Raw genomic sequence first — 19,532 nt, forward strand, 5'->3', positions numbered from 1 at the left:
ACTACTACTACTATTACTACTACTACTACTACTATTACTACTACTACTACTACTACTACTAATAATAATAATCATAATAATAATAATAATAGAAATAGCATTGCTTTTTTCCTCTGGTCATTTTGAGACAATTTGTATCTCTGAAGCAGGCATGGGAACAAACACGTTGTGCATTACATTGCGAGTTGAAGCTTAATCTTTGCCCAATAAAAGTACTTAATAAAACCATAGTACAATAAAGGTTATGTTTTTAATGCAATATAGTCTTTAATTGATCAACAAAATTAATCGAGTAATGAAGAATGAAGTGTCAAACGTCACACAAACTTTACTGTCCAATGCCGTGATGTCTGTAGCCGCTTAGCTTCCTCAGTTGTACAAGATGAGTGTTTTTACGAAGAACTGAAGCCGTTTGGTTTGATGTTTGGAACCTGATGCTGTGATCTGAGGATAACCTAAAATATATACCATACTGTAGGCGGTACAGATATGATATCTGCAAGTATAACCAGCACAGCTCAGCAGCCACATTTCTACAACTCACCTGTGCTAGGTGCAGTATACACCTGTATATGCATGCAAGTTTGGCACCCCTGGTGCAGTTTTACGTTTTGTTAATGTTCTAAGTGAAAATAGTTTAACATATCCTCTACAGAGAACACACTTCTGCACATTCTAATGCACAATTACTATTTATTTGTTTAATTTAACATATTAGGAACAATAACACCTAAAATGTTTCATGTACAGAAGTTATGGCACTTTTAGTATGATGTACTTTGTCCAGTATGTTAAATATGTTGGAGAATATAAATAGAAATTATGCACCAAAATTTACAGAAAATTGCCGTATTTAAATGTGTTCTCTGTAGAGGGTGTGTTTATTTTCATTTAGAAATAAAACAAAACATAATTTGACTAGGGGTGTTCAAACTTTTGCATACGACTGTATGAGATTTTAATGTAGGGGATCTAGCGTCTTGCTTTGCTCTGCATAAAATACTTCAGTAAATGAGCAGTTTTTTTGTGGTTTTAAACCATCACTGTTACTGTGGTAACTCTGTTAAACATCACTAGCCACAGGCCTACACACTCATACACACTGAATGTGAATTGCATTAAATTGCAATACTCAGACTGCTCTTTTCTGTCCATTCCCACCTTTCAGAGACTTAATTATTCAATCACAAATAACTCGTATCTTTATTTTTCAGTTTTATTTCATTATTTAGAATATCAAGTCAAGGTAACAATATTTACTTTGGCAAAATAAGATCAAACAGAAACATCATTATCAGGATGGCTATAATTATCGGTGAGCTCATTAATTTTCTTTTCTAGTCTCTTTTAAGCTCAGTGATAATCACAATCATCTTAATAACTAATAATCATGAAAGTGTTGCAACAAAATTGCACTTTTTTCCGGTTCTATTATCATTCATGAAAATCAAGAAAACAGAAGTTCATGGCAATGTCTCTTCTCTCTTTTTTTCTCTCTCTGCTGTCCTTGCTATAGCATGAATTCCTTCATGTACTGGATCTATGTCTCTGTGACTTCTATGTAATCTGAATGACTATGAGATTTGAATGAAGGACTCTGGGCACTGTTATAATGCCTCAGTCTCTGGTTTGTGAAAACACATTCTGGATGGTTATGGGTACATGGCGCATCCAGTGATGTCACAAAAGTAAACAAAAGGAGTGTTTCCTCTTCCATATTCACAACGCTAGCTGCTCTACACACACACACACACACACCGCATCCAATCCCCTTCCTCCTCAGTCAACATCCATTTATTGGTCTGTGTTCTAAATCTGTCCCGAATCATTTCATCATCATCCCAGCGCTGCATTTCACGCCCATGTCTGGTTCATGTTCCCTCCATTCTCCAACTCGCTGTAACACCAGCCCTCCGCCTGCCGGTGCCAGCTCTATCGAATGATCGTATCCCATTGATCGGGCATGACTCGGCATTTCCGTCCACCGCCCCTGGCTCCATGGTCTGGGTGACAGGATGGCTAATTGATCACCGATCCAATGCCATCACTCTCTGTCATTCGTTAGAAGTCATTTTCTGCTTAGGCTTTGTCCTGAAACAGGCTGCATACCTGCGCTTGTTTAGGTCTTCTGTTTACTCTTATTATAGGCTTTTTTTTCGGGAAAGATTGCATTTCTGTGTTTCAGAAATCCACTTTGGACGCATGTCTCGTGGGGTCCGTTTCTTATATCCACCAAGTGCGTGTTCTGACTCTGTGGTCCATTTGTCACAACCCTGGTTCCTGCCTCTGTTTCTTTCTGTCTTGCTTTCCTTCTCCTACCTCCCACTCCCCTCCTTGTATTCTTTTTTTTTTTCTTGTTTGTCTGCTCTCTCTTTTTCCCTCTCTCGTGACATCTTTTCTCCACCTCTCATCTCTCCACTCAACCTTTCGCTTAGGCCTTAACAGCTGCCTTCCCCCTGAGCTCACACACCCACGTATCACACCTCACCTCGCACTTCACCCGTTAACTCTCCCTCTTTCATCTCCTTCTTTCTGGCAGATCACGGTCACTCTCTTGCTCCTCCAGCCCTCCTTCTTCTCTCGCTCCTCTAGCCCTCCTTTTTTTCCTCTCTCTGTCTCTGTCTTTTTCATCTGCCTTTGTTTCTTTTTTCCAGCCTCTGCATTACAGCTCACCTCCCTCTCTGTCTTCACTTTCCCAAGCTCCTCTACATTCTTTTTCATTCTCCTTCTCTCTCTCTTGCACTTTCTCTTTTTTCAACTCTGTGTTCCTTTCTTCAGTCTATATGTCACAACTACCTACCTCTCCATCTACACCACACTTTCCTCCAGCTCCTCTCCTTTGTCCTTTTTGTTCTCCTTCTCTTTTTCCCTCTCTCGGTCTGCGCTGGTGGAGCTGGGGTTAGAGTTGGAGTTGGTGGTGTTGTAGGCGTGAATGTAACCGCGCTTGTGCCGCAGTTGCGAATCTCCACTGCTGCTGCTGGTTGTTGTGGAGGCGCTGGTGGTGGAGGCGCACTGGACCAGCATGCCATGCAGCGACTGGCTACGTTTGGTCCAGATGATGCTCAGCCGCTTGGCATAGCTATAACAGGTTGTGGTGGCCATGTTACCCATGTCAAAGGAAGAGCTGCGCTTGCGTCTTACAGCACCATGGACAGGGCTCTGGTAGGCCAAAGACGAATTCCATTTACTGTCTGTAATGCCTCGTCTTACGACCACTGCCCCGCCCGTACTGAATCGCCTGTCGCTTAAATCAGTGTTGTAGTGAGGGGGAGGTGCTAAGCTGAAGCTTGCCCTTTTTACTACGTCCCTGTTTATGGGTTGAAGTTTGCTCTGCCCAGCTACCAACTGGCGCGACTGGCGAGGCAGTGTAGACGGAGACGGGTTTTTAGGGCTGTAGTACATTGGCATTCGCTCCGTCTCTGGGGTATAAGGTGGAAGCGCCCTCTGTGACCCTACCCCTCCCTCAAGCCCTGCTTTTAGCTGGTCCATATTCACTTTGGGCTTGGGCAGTGTTTTGGGTTTCGGGGTTGGTGGTGGCTTGGGCGATGTTCCTGCCCCTGATGCTCCCCCTCTCTGTTTTTGAAGCAACCCGTTGGGTAAGACCACCATCATTACATCCCCGTTTCCATTACTCTGTGAAAAAACATTGGCTCCCTTGGCGGCAAGGGCCGGAGAGTCTGATCCTGAGCATCCAGCCTCGTCACCAATGTCTCTGTGGTCATCATGGTTGCTACAGACCCGATGACGAACCATCAGCGCCACAGTAAACACTAGTAATGTAACCACTACAACCCCTCCCACCAAGATGGTTAAAGTCCCACCCAGGAAATGGGCCTGAAGTGAACGGCAGTCTGGGTAGTTGTCCTTCGTGCTAAATTGAATGCAGCCTAGAACCTTTGTAGCAGCCATGGAGGTTACGGTGTCATCAAAAATGGCCAGAACACACAGATTGTAGTCTGCTCCAGACACAAGGTTCTTCAGAAGGAAGCTGTTACTCGTGGAGGGCAGGATTCTAAAGAGAGGGCGAGAAAGAGAGAGAGTGCAATAAAAGACTAAATTAGTGCTGAGATGCAGCAAAATGTCAGATAGGCAAAGAAAAGATGTTGACTGAAACGGGGAGGGAGGAAGGCTGGGAGGTAGAGGGGTGAATAGAGACTCAGTAGAGAGAGAGAGAGAGAAAATGATCCGATCAAGCTGAGTAGAATAGAATTATGAAAAGAAAGCACAGCTCCTAATGCCTAATAATTTAGCTGCTATCAGCCGAGGCTGGCTAGGAGAATAGAACACCTCCAGTGAGCAATACCTGAGAGAGAGTGAGTGATTAAGTGAATAAGCTGTAATAGAGAGAGAGACTTAGCGAAAGGTTGTTTCAGTGCAACAAGGAAACAGGGAGCACTGAATGTGAGTGTGCTTGCATGCATATGCATGGGTGTGTGTGTGTGTATCACTGAGTGTGGGTATGGCTTGAATGTGTGAGTGTATATTAGTAGGTGGGTGAATGTTGGTTTGGCGAGAGGTTGACAGGACGTTAGCCACTCTTTTGGGTTTAACAAGCTTTATGCTATATTGACTACTGTTGCTAGGTCAGACAAGCTTAAAGAACATTTTCTACTCTTGTTTGGTTGGACAAGCTTTACAGAATGTTTGCTACTATTGCTAGGTTAGGGCAAGCTATACAGACATGTTGTTGTTGTTGTTGCTTGGTAGGACAGGCTTTCTAGAATATTGGTTACTGTTTCTTGGTTAGCCAAGCTTTAAAGAATTTTGGCTATTGTTGCTAGGTTGGACAAGCTTTACAGAATGTTGCTTATTGTTTTCTCGGTTAGACATGCTTTACAAGTGTTTGTTACGCCCATTTCACACCAGACACGATGCGGCGTAATGTAAATGTCTGTATTGTCCATTTATTACTCATATAAACTTTATATAGATGACTTAGAGAGATCAGCAATAAAATCTTGAGTAACTGCTGTTGCTGGCTTTTTCACCAGGTGATGTAGCGCAATTTAAAGAGGAGGAGATGCATGCGGCTTCACAACATTAACCTACTCAAGGGATTTCAGTCAACCTGTCAATGAGTTTAAACTACATATGTTGATATGTTTCTTAGCCTTGTTTGTTAATTATAGCCTAGACATTGCATTTCTGTACTGTTTCTGCATAGAAACTGCTGGTATGCCGCGTGCAGCCTGCGTCAGAAATAGAACCAAAGCGTATTTTTTAAAAGCTTTACAGAATGCTTGTTACTGTTGACAGGTTGGACAAGCGTTACAAAACGTTGGCTACTGTTACTAGTTTGGGGCAAGCTTTACAGAATATTGGCTACTGTTGCTAGTTTGGACAAGCTTTATAGAGTGCTAGCTACTGTTGATGGGTTTGACAAGCTTTACAAAATGTTGCCTAATGTGTCTAGCTTGGACAAGCTGCACAGAATGCTGACGTCCGTTGATAGGTTTTACAAGTTTTATTGAACGTTGGCAAAAATCCCATTGAACCTATTGAAAAGCTTGTACAACTCACACACCTTTATATTGCATTATTATTTTCAAGTGCATTTTGCACTTGAATGTGTGTGTGTGTGTATGTTAGTAGGTGTGTGTGTGTGTGTTTGGCAAGTGTGTAGGTGAGTGTGTGTGACTGTATGTGTGTATTGGTGCTCTGTTTGTTCCCCTTAATGCTCCACTCTCTTCTACACAAAGCAGTGTGCTATTGTCACACAAATGCATAACGAACATAATAGGCACGTATGGGCAAATGATGCTGGCAAAAACACAACCCTACCATTCAGTACTTCTGCCACTGACACGTAATTGCAGGCTCTCAGCGAGACCTTGAGCCATTTAGAATCCCTTTTTAGTTGCAGTATTAACAACCCCCTCCCATGCCTCCTACACACTTTCTGTCTCTCACTTTCTCTCTTTCTCTTGCTCGCTCTCTCTCTTTTCCTTCTATCCCTATACTCCATGTGCCTTGATCAGTCAATTACTCTTTCGCTTCTAATTTCGCCCATGCTCCTATGCTCTGCATGCACTCTCTCTTTCAGCCTACGTGACCTTTCTGCCTTGTTCATTCTCTTCATCTCCCGTGCTCTAATTTCTCCACAGTTCTTTCCATGTATCTCTTTCTCCCTCTAATTTTCCATTTTTTCCATCTCTCTATCTAATTGTACACTTTTACTTCATTGTCTGCCCATCTCTTTTCATATCTGCCCCCTTTCCATTTCAGTCCTATTCTCTCTCCAGCCCTCTTTCTCTTCCATTCCCCTCTTTTCTCTCTCCTCTCCCGCCCTGTCTCTTTTTCTCTTGCTCTCTCACTCCCTCGCTCTGCCTGAGTAACTCTGCCATTGAGGTTGGGTTCTATTAAGTGTGGCTCGGCTGTAAATTATGAGTTAGTGGCCAAGGTCACCCAGCCTGTGCTCCAATGTTTTTTATATTTATGGATTCTCTGAGTTAATCTGCCCTTGTTGTGTTGTTTCAGTCTATGGAACAAAAAAGAGAAATACTATTAAATATACATGCACTCTCTGAATAGATTAATAAATCAATGGAAGCATACAGAGGGAGGTCAGTATAGTGGCTATATTGACAAATAGATATTGGCATGTGTATTTATTAGTGTAATGCTGGAAACATGTCCTTGGATATTCCAGTAACGCTTGCTTAGCCTGAACAATTTGGCATGCATAGTACAGATATGTCCTACTTGTAATGACATATGTACCGCAGGTTTGCGTGTCAGTTTATGATAAATTCCCCACATCTCAACGTAAGAGACAAAAACTGGCTTCTGTTGCAAGGTGGAAATTGAATATTGGCCTCTGCTGTTAGGTGAGATAAGTTTTCCAAAGGGTTGGCCACTGCTGCTAGGACAGACAGGCTCGGTTTGTTGGTTGGACAAGCCATATGGAACATTCTTGCAAGGTTGGGCAAGCTTTAGATTAAGAGGGATTACTATTATTGGTAAGTTGAACAAACTTTACAGAATGTTGGCTCCTGTTGCTAGATGGGGAAGACTGTAGTGAAATGTTGGTTTCTCTTGAAAGGACGGACAAGCTCTACAGAATATTAGTTAGGTTTTATAAGCTTAATAGAATATTGGCTACTTTTGGTAGGTTTACTTTTTACAATTCACAATTTATTGAAAATTGGCTGTTCCTGCTAGGTTGGAAAAGATTAAAGAATGTTGAACTAAAATCCTAATGATGCTAATCAACATGTACTCACAAAGTGTTTTTAAAGAAAATGCCTATATTTGCAGTGCATTATTCAAATTATATTTATTTTGCATCTTTGTGGAAAGTCACACTTCTAGGATGTATCAGATGTATAATGTAATCAAGAGTTTTATAAACATGTGGTTGACAGGCTCAGTTCATCAGTAGGGTGTCAGCTGTTGTGAAGTTGCTAGCAAGTTAACAGCATGTCGCAAATACTCAAAGTATGGGTTGCTATTTTGAGTGACAGAAAAGTAATATTAGTCTGTGTCTGCAATGGAGAGAGACAAACAGAAGCAGAAAGCAGAAGGGTAGGGTGTGAAGTGATAACAAAAATGTCACCGGATCTGACCTAACAGCGTGATCTACCACACAGAAAAAAATCATAATGCATTCGAAATGGGTATTTACACAAGAAATTAGTTGTGCACTACATTTACTTGTTAGATTGAAAGGGATTGTTTTCCCAGTGGTCTTTAAAGATTGTCCACCCAAGCAACAGTGATTATAAAAGGACACATTTGTAGGTCAGTTGACTGTCAAATGCTCTGGACAGTATTAGTAACGAAAGGAAAAAATATATATTGGTCTGTGTGTGATATAAGGGTATAAACCTTGCAAACATTCCCTTGGAATAACCATGCATAATTTATCTTTTCCTTTTATATTTACTTTGATCTGATTTATTTTTATGTTTCCTTTTATGTGCTTTCAAGGTAAGCATTACCTTCCTGCATTTCTGTTTAGTGTTTTGCATACAGTATCTTGGCCAGCGGTAGGACAACTATAGCAGCAAGCAAGGCCACACAAAGGAGAGTGTGACAGCCTCATAAATTACCTTGTGTGTTACTAAGAGCCATGTGATTCCTCCTCTAGAAAATAAACATTTATATTGATGAATAAAAGTTTTACTGACCACAACAAAAGCCTCCGAAATGCATGTTTGAAGTGTACGGTTGTGTAGTGGCATGCGTCTTGTTGCAAATGCTGACAGGCAGGCGTCAAAAGGAAAAAGAACAGTAGCATATTTGTATGCGCTGTTTAATCTTTCAGGAGCACAAAAACAAAAGCGAGTTGAGAAGCAAATTGAAATGGGAGAAAGATAAAAACCTCAATGACTAAATGAAGTGCAACTCAGTAGCCAAAATGCTCTGACAGACGAATGCATTTCAGTGGTATCAGGCGAGCGCAGCAGGGAATTGCAGAAACTCAGTCCGTTGTCTTTGGACCCCGACACCTGTCAGCCTAAACAGCGCAGAAAGATTTGCCTTAGTTTAATATGCTGCAGACATGATTACTGCTTGAAAAGTCTGTCTTCCAGATGAAACAGGTGTGAAACATTTTAATTGTGCAGTTTTCCCCCAGCTGTTGTGAATGGCAGTTATTAATCTATTACCAGCCTGCGTTTGAATGCTCCACTGAAATTAGTAGAAGGGGCTGGGGGCAGAATTTCAATTTCCATACCTCCTCTAAAACAGTGTCTTTTAGCCCGGAACACATGTTCTGTCAGCTCCAAATCACATCTAAGAGGGTACAGCTACAGATGTTGGAGGTAAGTACATTTGGCAGGTAAAAGGATGGGTGTCTGTGTGTAGGTGGTAAATCAATGTTAACAACAAAGACAGAGTCATTGGCAGGCAGATGTGCTTTGGCAGGTATCATAGTGTAGACTATATTATAGTACATAACCTGAAGAACTTTGGCAGTCGGCTCATGCCTTATCTGCACGTATACAGATGACATTTTTTTCTATGTTTTTTCTCCCATCTACTTGAAAAATGGCACTTTAGGTCACTAATAATGGAGCGTTTGGAAAACACTCAACAGGGTGGGGATTTTTTACGGTGGCCATAGAGTGGAAAAACAAATTTTCCTCCCTTTTTTTGAAATAAAAGTTACAAAAAAAAGTAGTATTTTAATTGTTGATATTGAAGTGTACTACTCACTCCTCAGTTCATAGGGTTCATATGTTGGTACTGTAGCAGCATGTTTTTTTAATTCTTTTTTTTTTTTGTGATGTCACAAAAAATAAAGCATTTCCAAATATCCGCCTATTCAGCCCTCAACACTTTCGCCCCACTCCTTCACATCAGAGTTATTTAGGAGTGTTTCAGCCTGAACTGCTTTTTGAGTGAGGCATAGTACATGGCAGTCCATCAGTACAGAGGTCTTTTACATATATCAGTCTTAACAACAACAGCCTGTTTCATTTTAAGTGATAGAGTGGTTGGAAAGTAGTCATAAAAATGAATTGTCGCTGTTTTTTGGTACATAACACAGCAAAAATATTATAAGTGGACCACGGGGGAATAATAGAATAGGCCTACAAGTAGAATGCAGGATATGGCCAGCATTTTATATCCTGCATATAACTCAATTTTGTATATTTTTGTTAGTGAGTAATACGAGTCTTTTTAAACACATCGACATCTGGACATCAAACTGCACATGGTTATTTTTGTTTTGTTGTGTGGAGCATACTTCTGGCTACGGACTACCCACATAAATCTTTTCTTTATGATTAGTTATATCAGGTTTGCTCGCATGTTTACTTAGCTTAATCATTACATGGTCATCCACCCAATGTCAGCTGGGATAGGCTCCAGCATGCCCCCGCGACCCAGAAGAATAAGCGGTTTAGATGATGTGATTACATGGTCAGTCAACATATATGTTTTTGTCGTTAATTGTTTTCCTAATACTTGTATACATCGTCGTAGGTTTGTTTTTGCAACATGCCGTCACTCCCTCCCTACAGCTTCGTCCTCTGAATGTTGTGCAGTACACTTTGCTGTAGTGTTCTTACAGTGGGATTTAACATTACCTGTTATGATATCACCTCTACCTAGGCTAGCGTGAGCAGAATTGTTTGTGTTCTTGTGTGAGGGGAAAATGGAGAAAAAAAACATTAAATATGTGCATTAAATGTCTATGTCCAGGCCTCCGAGTATTTAAAAGATTGGAAATGTGACTCTATACATTGAGTAGATACATTGGATGGATTTTTTCCCCCCTGAAATAGTGTGCTGGTACTCTAATCAGATGTGGCACTCATGGCTCTGTACTTTGGAATAAGAGTCTGACCTTTTCTTCTAGTGCCCCTCATTGTGTGTGTGTGTGTGTATGTGTGTGTGCACACGAACTTGCTTTGATGTACCTGTGCAGTGTGCAGTCACAGCAGCTGCATACACAGGCACATACATACACACACACTCTCGTAGTGTAGTCAAACTGACAGGGGAGTGTCACAGAGCTGGTGACACAGAAACAGGCAATTATTAGGACCCCAGAGAGGAAGAGAGAGAAATAGAAGAGAGGAATAAAGTGGGTGAGGTAGGGTGAGAATTCTTGTCTATTTTTTCCTTCACTTTTTTCATTCACACATTCGTGACCCCTTTAATATCACTCTGCTCTTCTAATATTAACCCTGCCTTCACCCATCACATTCTGCTCCTGTCTGTCTGTTCATATGTACAGTTTAGAGACCCCTGGCCATTGTTAATTTTCTAATTGCAGATATGTTAACGCATCTGTCTGTCTCTGTGTCCGTCTGTCTGTGTGTAGACTTGTTGATTTTCTAACTGCAAATACATTAAATGCATCTCTCGGTATGTTTGTCTGTCTCTGTCTGTCGTCTTATGCAACAGTCTGGGTATCCCTGGTCACTGTTGATTTTACAATTGCAAAAGTGTTAACACATCCATGACAGAGACCAAGTAAATATGGCATTTTCCTAAAGTATTTCTATTTATTTGCAGAATGTGGCATACTGGGGGAAAAACCTTTTGTTTTATTTTTGTCCAATATGTTAAATTCAGCAAACACACCATAATTGTGCATTGAAATGTGTAGATGTGTTTCCTGTACATGATATGTTGACTTATTATGTTGACAAACGTCGTTTGGCCAAGGGTGCTGAAATTTTTGCGTATGACTTTGCGTTGTGTGTGTGTGTGTGTGTGTGTGTATATGTATGTGTATATATATATATATATATATATATATATATATATATATATATATATACGCGCACACACACAAATATACAAACACTATATAGACAAAAGTATTGGGACACCCCCTGCTAATTATTGAGTTCAGATTTTTCAGCCACACTCATTGCTAACAGGTGGATCAAATTAAGCACATAGACTTGCAGTCTCTATAGATAAACACTGGCAGTACGCTGGGTCGTACTGATGAGCTTAGCGACTTTAAACATGACACTGTCATAGGATCCCACCTCTGTCACAAGTCAGTTTGTGAAAGTTCTGTCCTGCTAGATCTGCCCCTGTCAACTGTAAGTGCTATTATTGTGAAATGGAAGCACCTAGGAGCAAAAACAGGTCGCCACCAAGTGGTAGACCACACAAACTTACAGACTGGCGCCGGGTGCTAAAGCGCACAGTGCCAATCCTCTATTGAATCACTCATTAAAAGAGTTTCAAATTGCCTCTAAAGGCAACATCAGCAAAAAACTGTGCATCATGTGTGGAAGAACTTGACTGGCCCACACAGAACCCTGACCCTCAACCCCATCAAACATCTTTGGGATGAACTAGAACAGAGATTGCGAGCCAGGCCTTCTCGTCCAATATCAGTGTCTGACCTCACAACTGCTCTCCTGAATGGGCAAAAGTTTCCACAGACACACTCCAAAATTTTGTAGAAAGCTTCCAAAAAGAGTGGAAGCTGTTATAGCTGCAGAGGGGGGCCACCTCCATATTAATGCCTATGGATTTAGAAAACCTCCTGTAGGTGTCATGTGTAGGTGTCCCAGTACTTTTGTCCATGTAGTGTATATGTAAGTATCTGTCTGCTTATCTATTAACACTCACATAAGTGATGCATTACTTGATTAGCTTCATTTAATGTGTATCATTTCCACATGAATAAAACATATTACATCAACGCAATTTCCAAAATGAAATCATCAAAGCTGTGTTGATGTAGTATAATTTATTCATATAGAAATTGTGTACACATTTGAATTGAGTAAATTCAGTGTAACTACTGATCTAATTTATCCTTGACAAAGCTTCAGATTCTTACAGAAACAAACCTCAGTGAAAATTTGCTGAAGACTGCAGGCAGGATTAGAGAAGGATCAGACCATTCATTATGTTTCATGTGTGACATTTGTCCACATTTTCCTTTTTTTATGTGATGTCTTACGAACACTTTGTGGGACTAGGCTCATGTTTATTGCATGAACACTGAAGCAACTTGTTCCTGATAAGTTTCTGCCATCAAACATAATCCCTCTCTCACTCTGTCTCTTTGCCTCTCTCTCTTTTCGTCTCTCTTCTTCTGTCTTCTTCTCTCTTTCTATCCCTCCCTTGTCAGTAGGATAGGTTGTGACACACTTATTGGTTGTGCACTTTAAGCTCATTTAAAGACTTCATTATTCTGCCCCTGGAGCCTTCTGTCAAAGTCTCTTTTCATATCTCTCTGTTTTTGTCCCTCCCTCAGTCTTTATCCCTTCTTCCCCTGCTCTGTCTTGGCCTTCCTGTCACTTACAGTGTCTGTAATGGCAAGCTCTCATAATTCCCACCACCCCTCCCAGTGAGAGATGGACAGGCTGTATGTGTGTGTGTGTGTGTGTGTGTGAGCTCCCATTGATAATGTCTCCTAGGGGTGTGAGAATATATTGAAAATGTTCAGAAAATGTCTGACAGCAGCCAGGCTGAGTCTATTGCTGAAGCCTATAACGAGACAGATAATTTAAGAATGTAGTAGAAGTGCCTCTCTCTCAAATTTAACATCCAGCTCAGGGCAACCTGGAGGTGACTTGACAAGAATAAGACTAAACCTCTGCAGCTACATTAATGTAACATTACAAGATGTCAGGGGGCATATATGTGACCGCATAAATATGCTGTGGTAGAACATGCCACACTGCAGGCTGCAGTGCCTTGATGTGCTTTCTAGCTACTAAAATAGTTTTTTTTTTTTTATGTTTGAGACTCGAGGTACCATAGATACCTGCCAGTAAATGCCAATTAAACAAGTCATCTTTTGAAAGATTATATATTTTTTTATATTTCTTCTTTCAAGAAGGTCCCTTCCTTTGTTTTTTCTGCATATATAACATAGTGCAGTCACTCACAGTTTAACTGAGGTATTAAAAGCCATTAAGAATTGGCTAAATTTAGTGCTGTTTCAGTATTGATATCAGAATAAAGCTTTTTTTAAATTACAGACAGACCATTCTGACAACTATGTCTTTAGAACTATGTATGTGTTTCACATATTATTGCAAGTGAGTTTGGTCAGTTATTTGTATCTAATACAATCAGACCAATTACTTGTAGGCTGCCTAATGCAAACAGGCGTGTAAAGTTTATCAGACATTGTCTTACTGGCAATACATGCTGTTGTTAATTCTAACCCTTTATGAGTTTCACTCACCGGTACACCAGGGTCTCATCCGCAGTGCAGTTGTACTGTATCTGGTACATCCAAATCAGGTATGCTCCTGACAGTTGACCAATATCCCACCGCACTTGTGCTGAGGTGGAGGTCACTCCCTGCACCTCCACAAGCTGATCTTCTCCTCCCTCACTCCCTCCATCCTCTGGCTCCATCTCTACATCCTCTCTAACTTCTTTTGCGTCAGCATTAGTGTCCTGGCTGGGACTCTGCCCGTTGGATGTCTTCCCTCGCGTTATATCTGATGACCCTGGATCACGGGCTAAAGGTACTGTTCCGTTCCCTCGGTGCGGAAGAGGAATTACCTTGAGGTCGATTATTGCAGTGGCCTCACCTGCAGCATTGATTGCAATGCAGGTGTAGGCACCGTCATCACGCGCCACAGTCACTAGGAGCTCAAGTGTCCCGTTCCGAAATGATGTAGTACGGCTTGAATTGGCAATAATCCGGTCATCAGGTGAGACCCAGTGCACCACTGGCTCAGGGTCTCCAATAGCACGGCATTTAAGCGTTGCCCTTTGGCCCTCTAACACCCAGAGTTTGTGTGTATGGCGAGTGATAAGTGGAGGCTCACAGGTGAATTCTTCCTCAGGTATTGACCAGAAGTAACGTCCTGCCAGATGAATCGGTGTGGCGCAAGTCTCCATATCGTCACTCCGAATCAACCTTCGCAACCAGAGAAGCTCACAGTTACAGTGCAAGGGATTTCCCCCAAAGTTCAAACTGACTACTGCATTGTATGGTGTGGGGCTGATTACCCCTGTCTGGGATCTCGCAAACAAGGGATCAGGTGGTAGAGTCTGAAGGCGATTTGAGGTCATGTCTAACCGAGCAAGTTTATAGAGCTCGCTGAAGGAACCCTCAGCAATCTGGTCAATGAGGTTGTGGTCGAGGTTGAGTGTGTGCAAGCTGGCCATGTTCTGGATGGCATCCCATGGTGCTTTGCGCAGATTGTTGTAAGACAGGTCCAGGTCTTCCAGTGTGAGCAGGAAGTCATCAAAGGCATCAGAAGAGATGTTGATAAGCTGGTTGTTGTTTAGAATGAGGTGCTGCAGGTTCAGCATGCCCGCTAAGTCTCTTGGACCAAGTGACATGAGCCGATTCCCATCCAGGTGCAAGGAGCGGAGACTCTCGAGGTCTGCAAATGCCATCGGTTTGATGAAGCTGATGGTGTTTCGGGATAGTGTCAGATCTACCAGTCCTGTCATGTTGGCAAAGTCTGCACCTCCCACCTCTCGGATGAAGTTGTCAGCAAGGCGGAGCTCGACGGTTCGACGATCAATGTTTGGTGGGACAAAGAGGAGACCTTTGTCCGCGCAGAGCGTGCTCAGAGATTCTGATAAATTCCGGCACACGCAGTGGAAGGGACATGCGGAGACCACCCCCCACGTCTCCCCAGCAAGTGCTCCAGGAATCCGTCCTATCAGAGCTGGCAGGAAGCAGGCACACGTGACTAGTGTGAACCAGTGGAGGGATGGTAGAGGTGGGGATGGGGGTGATGTAGAGGGGGCCAGGTAGCCGTAGGTGTACTTTGGGCACAGAGAAGATGATGGTGGGAGCTTTTGTGAGGGCTTGAGGAGGGGTGGTTGAGAATGGATTGATGGATGAAGGGGAAGAGTAGAGGAATGTGTGTTACGCAGATGATGTCGTAAAATGAGGGGCGGGTGTGATTTTTCTGACTGGGGGGTTGGGGAGTCTTGCATGGTAGAAAGGGGGTTTATCCACAGACCTAGAGAATAAAAAAAGAGAGAAAAGGATTTAGACACCACGTCCTCTATCATTTTCCCATACTATTTGCTCTAATGTTTCCTTTCTTATCTGACTTAAGCTTTAGAGCAAAGAATTGCTTTCTTCATAACCCTTGTAGGCTGTGCGTGCATGCATGCATGTATCATTTGTTTCACACTGAGGCCATTGCTTGCTGTAGTGTAGAAAAGTGCTTGCACACTCTGAAAGCTACACACTAAATTCTCAGCATGGCCACTATGTGCTTTATCGTGTGTGAAATTCCTTTATAGCACGATAGCACCTGTAGCCATCTATGGAGCCTTAGCCCTTTCCCAAATGTACATCCCACACTGGTGGAAAAAGTGGCCTAACCGCAACCCAGATAACCAGAATCAACTCAAACCACCACCGCAGTGAGTCATCAGCACTGATAGACTGGCCACAGTGACCTCTCCAGAGGATCTAAGCAAAATAGTTACTGTACCACAAATCCATACAGTTACTGTAATGTGGATACTTGAATGCTTGCTGGAAGCTTCAAGTCAATGCATGAACAAAACATGTTTGAGTGCTATAGCATGCCTTTGTGCCACTCAAAAGAAAAACTCAGCAGAGGACCATTTAATGTTGAATGAGTTTAATTATTGGTATTAAGTAAAAGTTTCTAATAAAGATCGTTGTTCTAATAAAAATTGATAAACCACAAAAGATTGAAGAGAATGTCAAGTTCTGACTGAAATGGATCTATACTCCTTAATTAGTATATGCTGCATGGGGGAACTATGTAGTTTACTAAATAGTAGTAGAAACATAGTAATTAATAAATTTGGACACTTTATCAACAAAGTCCATCAGTATTCACTAGTTGCAAAAAAAAAGCTTTAGTGAGGCTAAAAGCTAAATTATTTTTAATTAATGTTAATGTTACTCTGTCCTTTGCTTAGTAACAGGAGACTAGCAATGCCCTTGTTATATATTCAGCTGATGTAGTGATCTCCATTGTTCACTAGAAACCACATGCGGAGATTGTAGTGCCCTTCGGAATCACTGTAGAATTCCATTTTGCGATTCAGGCACTAGATTGGATGTAACTTGGAGGGTAGTAGTGTATCCAGAATGCTTAATTTGCTGCTGTCATTACTCTTTGGGTCATTTGGAAGCATGAAGCTTCAGAAATAATTTGAATCTTGCAAGAAGGACAGTCTGTTAGGATGTGTACTTTCTTTCCTTTTCATGTTTAAATGGTTGCATCTTCAGAGAGTCCTCTAAAAGCCCTCCTCCCAGTCTAAGCAGTGACTCATTAAATAGACAGTCATAGCTAACAGTCAAAAGAGTGAGATAACAAAGATAAAGTAGGCAGAAATGAGAAACCAGTGACGAAAATGAAGCCTAAGAACATCATGAAGGTGGACATGCTGTTCTTGCATATGTTAGCTAATTACATCTAAAACCTCCACAATGAAGCCTCCACAAGACGATTTCAGACCAAAACCTCTGTAATCTCAGCCAAGTCAGGTAAACATTTTGTTGGTTTCATGGTGTAAAACATGACCTATGAATAAAAAAAGGAAAGACACTGGATGTGTGAAGTACATTAAGAGGTTTATCCTGCATTAACGTGTCTAGCTAATGCTCTCGTGTAGCATCACTTAGTGCTAAGTGCATGTAATCAGCCAGGTACGGTTAAGAAAGCATTAAACAGAGTCAGCACAAAGTGCATTTGTCAAAATCTGTGCAAATATGGGATGCCCTTTTGAAATGAACAAACTTATAAGTAATAGTATATGGTTAGATTAACACTACGTAGATATTTATTAAGTACTGTCAGTATTACAATATACTGTTTAAAACATAGCTCAGTGTTACTGTATTTGCACAGACATTTGTGATGGATTTTTGATGTCTCTGAACATTTTTATTCTGTTCTGTTGGTGAAAGCCCCTGAACTGCTTTGCTATGGTACACACCTTACTTTTGAACTTTATCATTCCATTAGATGAGAAGTACCTCATGGACCTGGCTTGTTACTCACTCACTCACGTTTAGCAGGCTGTACATTCTCCGCAAGAGAGGGAGCTATAAGCTCTCTAGAGTATGGGTTCCTTGCCCATGTGTGTCTGTTCATGCCAAGACACACACGCAGAGGTAGTGTTTGTCCTGAGACTCATCAAATATTTTGTGAATTGAAATAAAAAGACAAATTTGTTAAACAAGCCTTTGAGTCATTATGCTTTTACCCACTGGGGTCTGAAGGCATTTTCTCAATTTTGGCATATCTTCTTAAATTTGCCTTTAAAAACATTTGCATATAACATGATAGCCATATGTTTCATAGCAGAATGCTCTGCTATCTTTGTTGCTACTTTCCAAAACTGCTGCAGCAACTTGAACGAATGTAAACTTTTTGTACGCCATTTCATGTGTGTCTCCAATGTGACTGAATGAAGAATGAAAGGTTTCTGATGTGATGGGTCCTTAGTGATTTCTGTGGTGTCCGTTGGTCAGTTTCTCACAAAATGTAGATGGACACATGATTCAAACCCTTATTCACAACCTTATGACTCTGATGTGAGTCACATATGATCTTGTGATAAGATGGAATGGAAAGGGCGGCTCTACAGGTTCAGGAATTCTTTGAACCGTATTTCTGCGCTGTGTTATTGCGATGATAGAGAAACATCTAATATATAGAAACATCTAATTTGATACACATCTGCATTCGTGGACCCTAGAGAGTTAAATCAACAAGCACAATGGTATACCAGTATAAAATAATGAAATATGTGTAGGTGTATGCTACTGCATATTTAGTGTGATTGTGAAATACAAAAATGATAAAATAATAAACTATAATAAATAAAGAAATTTGTCCAGATGCAGCCACAAGGCCCACTTGCCCCGACACTGCAACCCACCAGTGGGTCATTACCCTAAGTTTGAAAACCACTACTCCAGGGGTTTAAAAGTCCACTGTACTTCAATCATTGTACTTAAGTGACACTGCTTGTTGGTGATTTAGACCAAAAGTATTCCAGAATGAGAAGAATAGCACCTAACAAACCTCAGTTCCTATTTTAATGCACATTGGATGTACTAAGAAGTGTCACTGCTGCCCAGCCATGTTCTTTACTCCTATTCAGAATGTATTTTTCTAGGTTACCTTTTGTCAATGTCATAACCTCCTCTCCAAATAGTAACGTTTCAGGAAAGATAAAGTTCTTAACTTTGATGCACATTAAAGAGTATTTCATCCCAAACCATCTGTTCATCCATTAGAAATATTCACACATGGTGAAGTGTAAGAAAGCAAAAACAGAAGAAATAAGTTTGAGATCACAGCCATGTTTTTTACTTCTAATCAAGTCATTATTTCAGTAAAGTAAGAAAACTTCTGCTTGAGTATGGTTTTAGGGAATCTATCCACCTCTGTACACGCATAAGCCTATTACTGCGTAAGATAACAGGGAGAAAGAGACGGGCTGGCCGAGAGACATGGAGAGATTAAAGGAAAGCGAAACGAGTGTAATCAGACAGTCTCTCTCTCTCAGGTATCTCTTCTGTCTCATTTTTTTTCCATTCTCCTCATGTCTGACTTTGCATTGATGCACTGCCCTCCATGACCTTCCCCTCCTCTTCCTCCTCCTTCGGCTCCTCCTTTCCTCTCACTCTTTCGCTGTATTGTTCTGCTTATCTCGCACAGCTTTTCCCCCATCTGCCCTTGAGGTAACCTGAGAAGCAATTAAACATTACTTAAAACGGCCCGCCCCTTCTCTGATCTTTTCTTTGCCCTCGCTCTCTCTAAGTGTAAGTCATCTCAGTGCTGAACAGCTGAAACAGCTCTTGTCTTTCTCTCCTTTGCTCCATCGATCCAGCCTGCCAAGATAAATAGCACACCTTCTTCTACATTCTCATTTCTCTTCCTCCTCCCCATCCTCTTCCTCTGCTTACTCCACCCTTATACTTCTTTACTGGTTTTGCTTTCTTGTGTTTTTTTACATTTTGCTATGAGTAGTTCAAGTTGAGCTGCTTTATTCATCTACGCTGTTTGGACACTCAGGGAGTATGAGTATGTTTACAGGGGAATCTGATGGGTGGGTGTGTGATTTGTGGAAGGAGGAGGGCTGGCAGGGCATGAACTGAAGGCAAAAACTGTGGTAAT

General features: G+C 41.4%; 2 protein-coding genes across 2 annotated transcripts in view; one reads left to right on the forward strand and one right to left on the reverse strand.

The window, feature by feature from the left end:
• The window catches only part of pcxb (pyruvate carboxylase b), a 258,861-nt gene that overhangs the window by 147,929 nt on the left and 91,400 nt on the right, over nucleotides 1–19,532 (forward strand). The gene's annotated exons all lie outside the window — the stretch shown is intronic.
• Nucleotides 1,199–19,085, reverse strand: LOC118825929 (leucine-rich repeat and fibronectin type-III domain-containing protein 4). The gene is made up of 3 exons (XM_036596792.1): nucleotides 18,995–19,085; nucleotides 13,625–15,374; nucleotides 1,199–4,012 (listed from the first exon to the last, which is right to left on the reverse strand). Exons 1-3 carry the CDS (start codon nucleotides 19,083–19,085, stop codon nucleotides 2,809–2,811), a joined length of 3,045 nt encoding a protein of 1,014 aa, XP_036452685.1. The 3' UTR covers nucleotides 1,199–2,808.

This window comes from Colossoma macropomum, unplaced genomic scaffold (assembly GCF_904425465.1).
Source record: "Colossoma macropomum unplaced genomic scaffold, Colossoma_macropomum, whole genome shotgun sequence".
Classification (NCBI taxonomy): domain Eukaryota; kingdom Metazoa; phylum Chordata; class Actinopteri; order Characiformes; family Serrasalmidae; genus Colossoma; species Colossoma macropomum.

Coding starts and splice junctions, on each gene's coding strand:
- LOC118825929 (XM_036596792.1), bottom strand. CDS start 19,085: ATGGGGGAAAAGCTGTGCGAGATAAGCAGAACAATACAGCGAAAGAGT. Junction 15,375..18,994: donor AGGAGGAAGAGGAGGGGAAG/GTCATGGAGGGC, acceptor TTTATTCTCTAG/GTCTGTGGATAAACCCCCTT. Junction 4,013..13,624: donor GATGAGACCCTGGTGTACCG/GTGAGTGAAACT, acceptor CCCTCTCTTTAG/AATCCTGCCCTCCACGAGTA.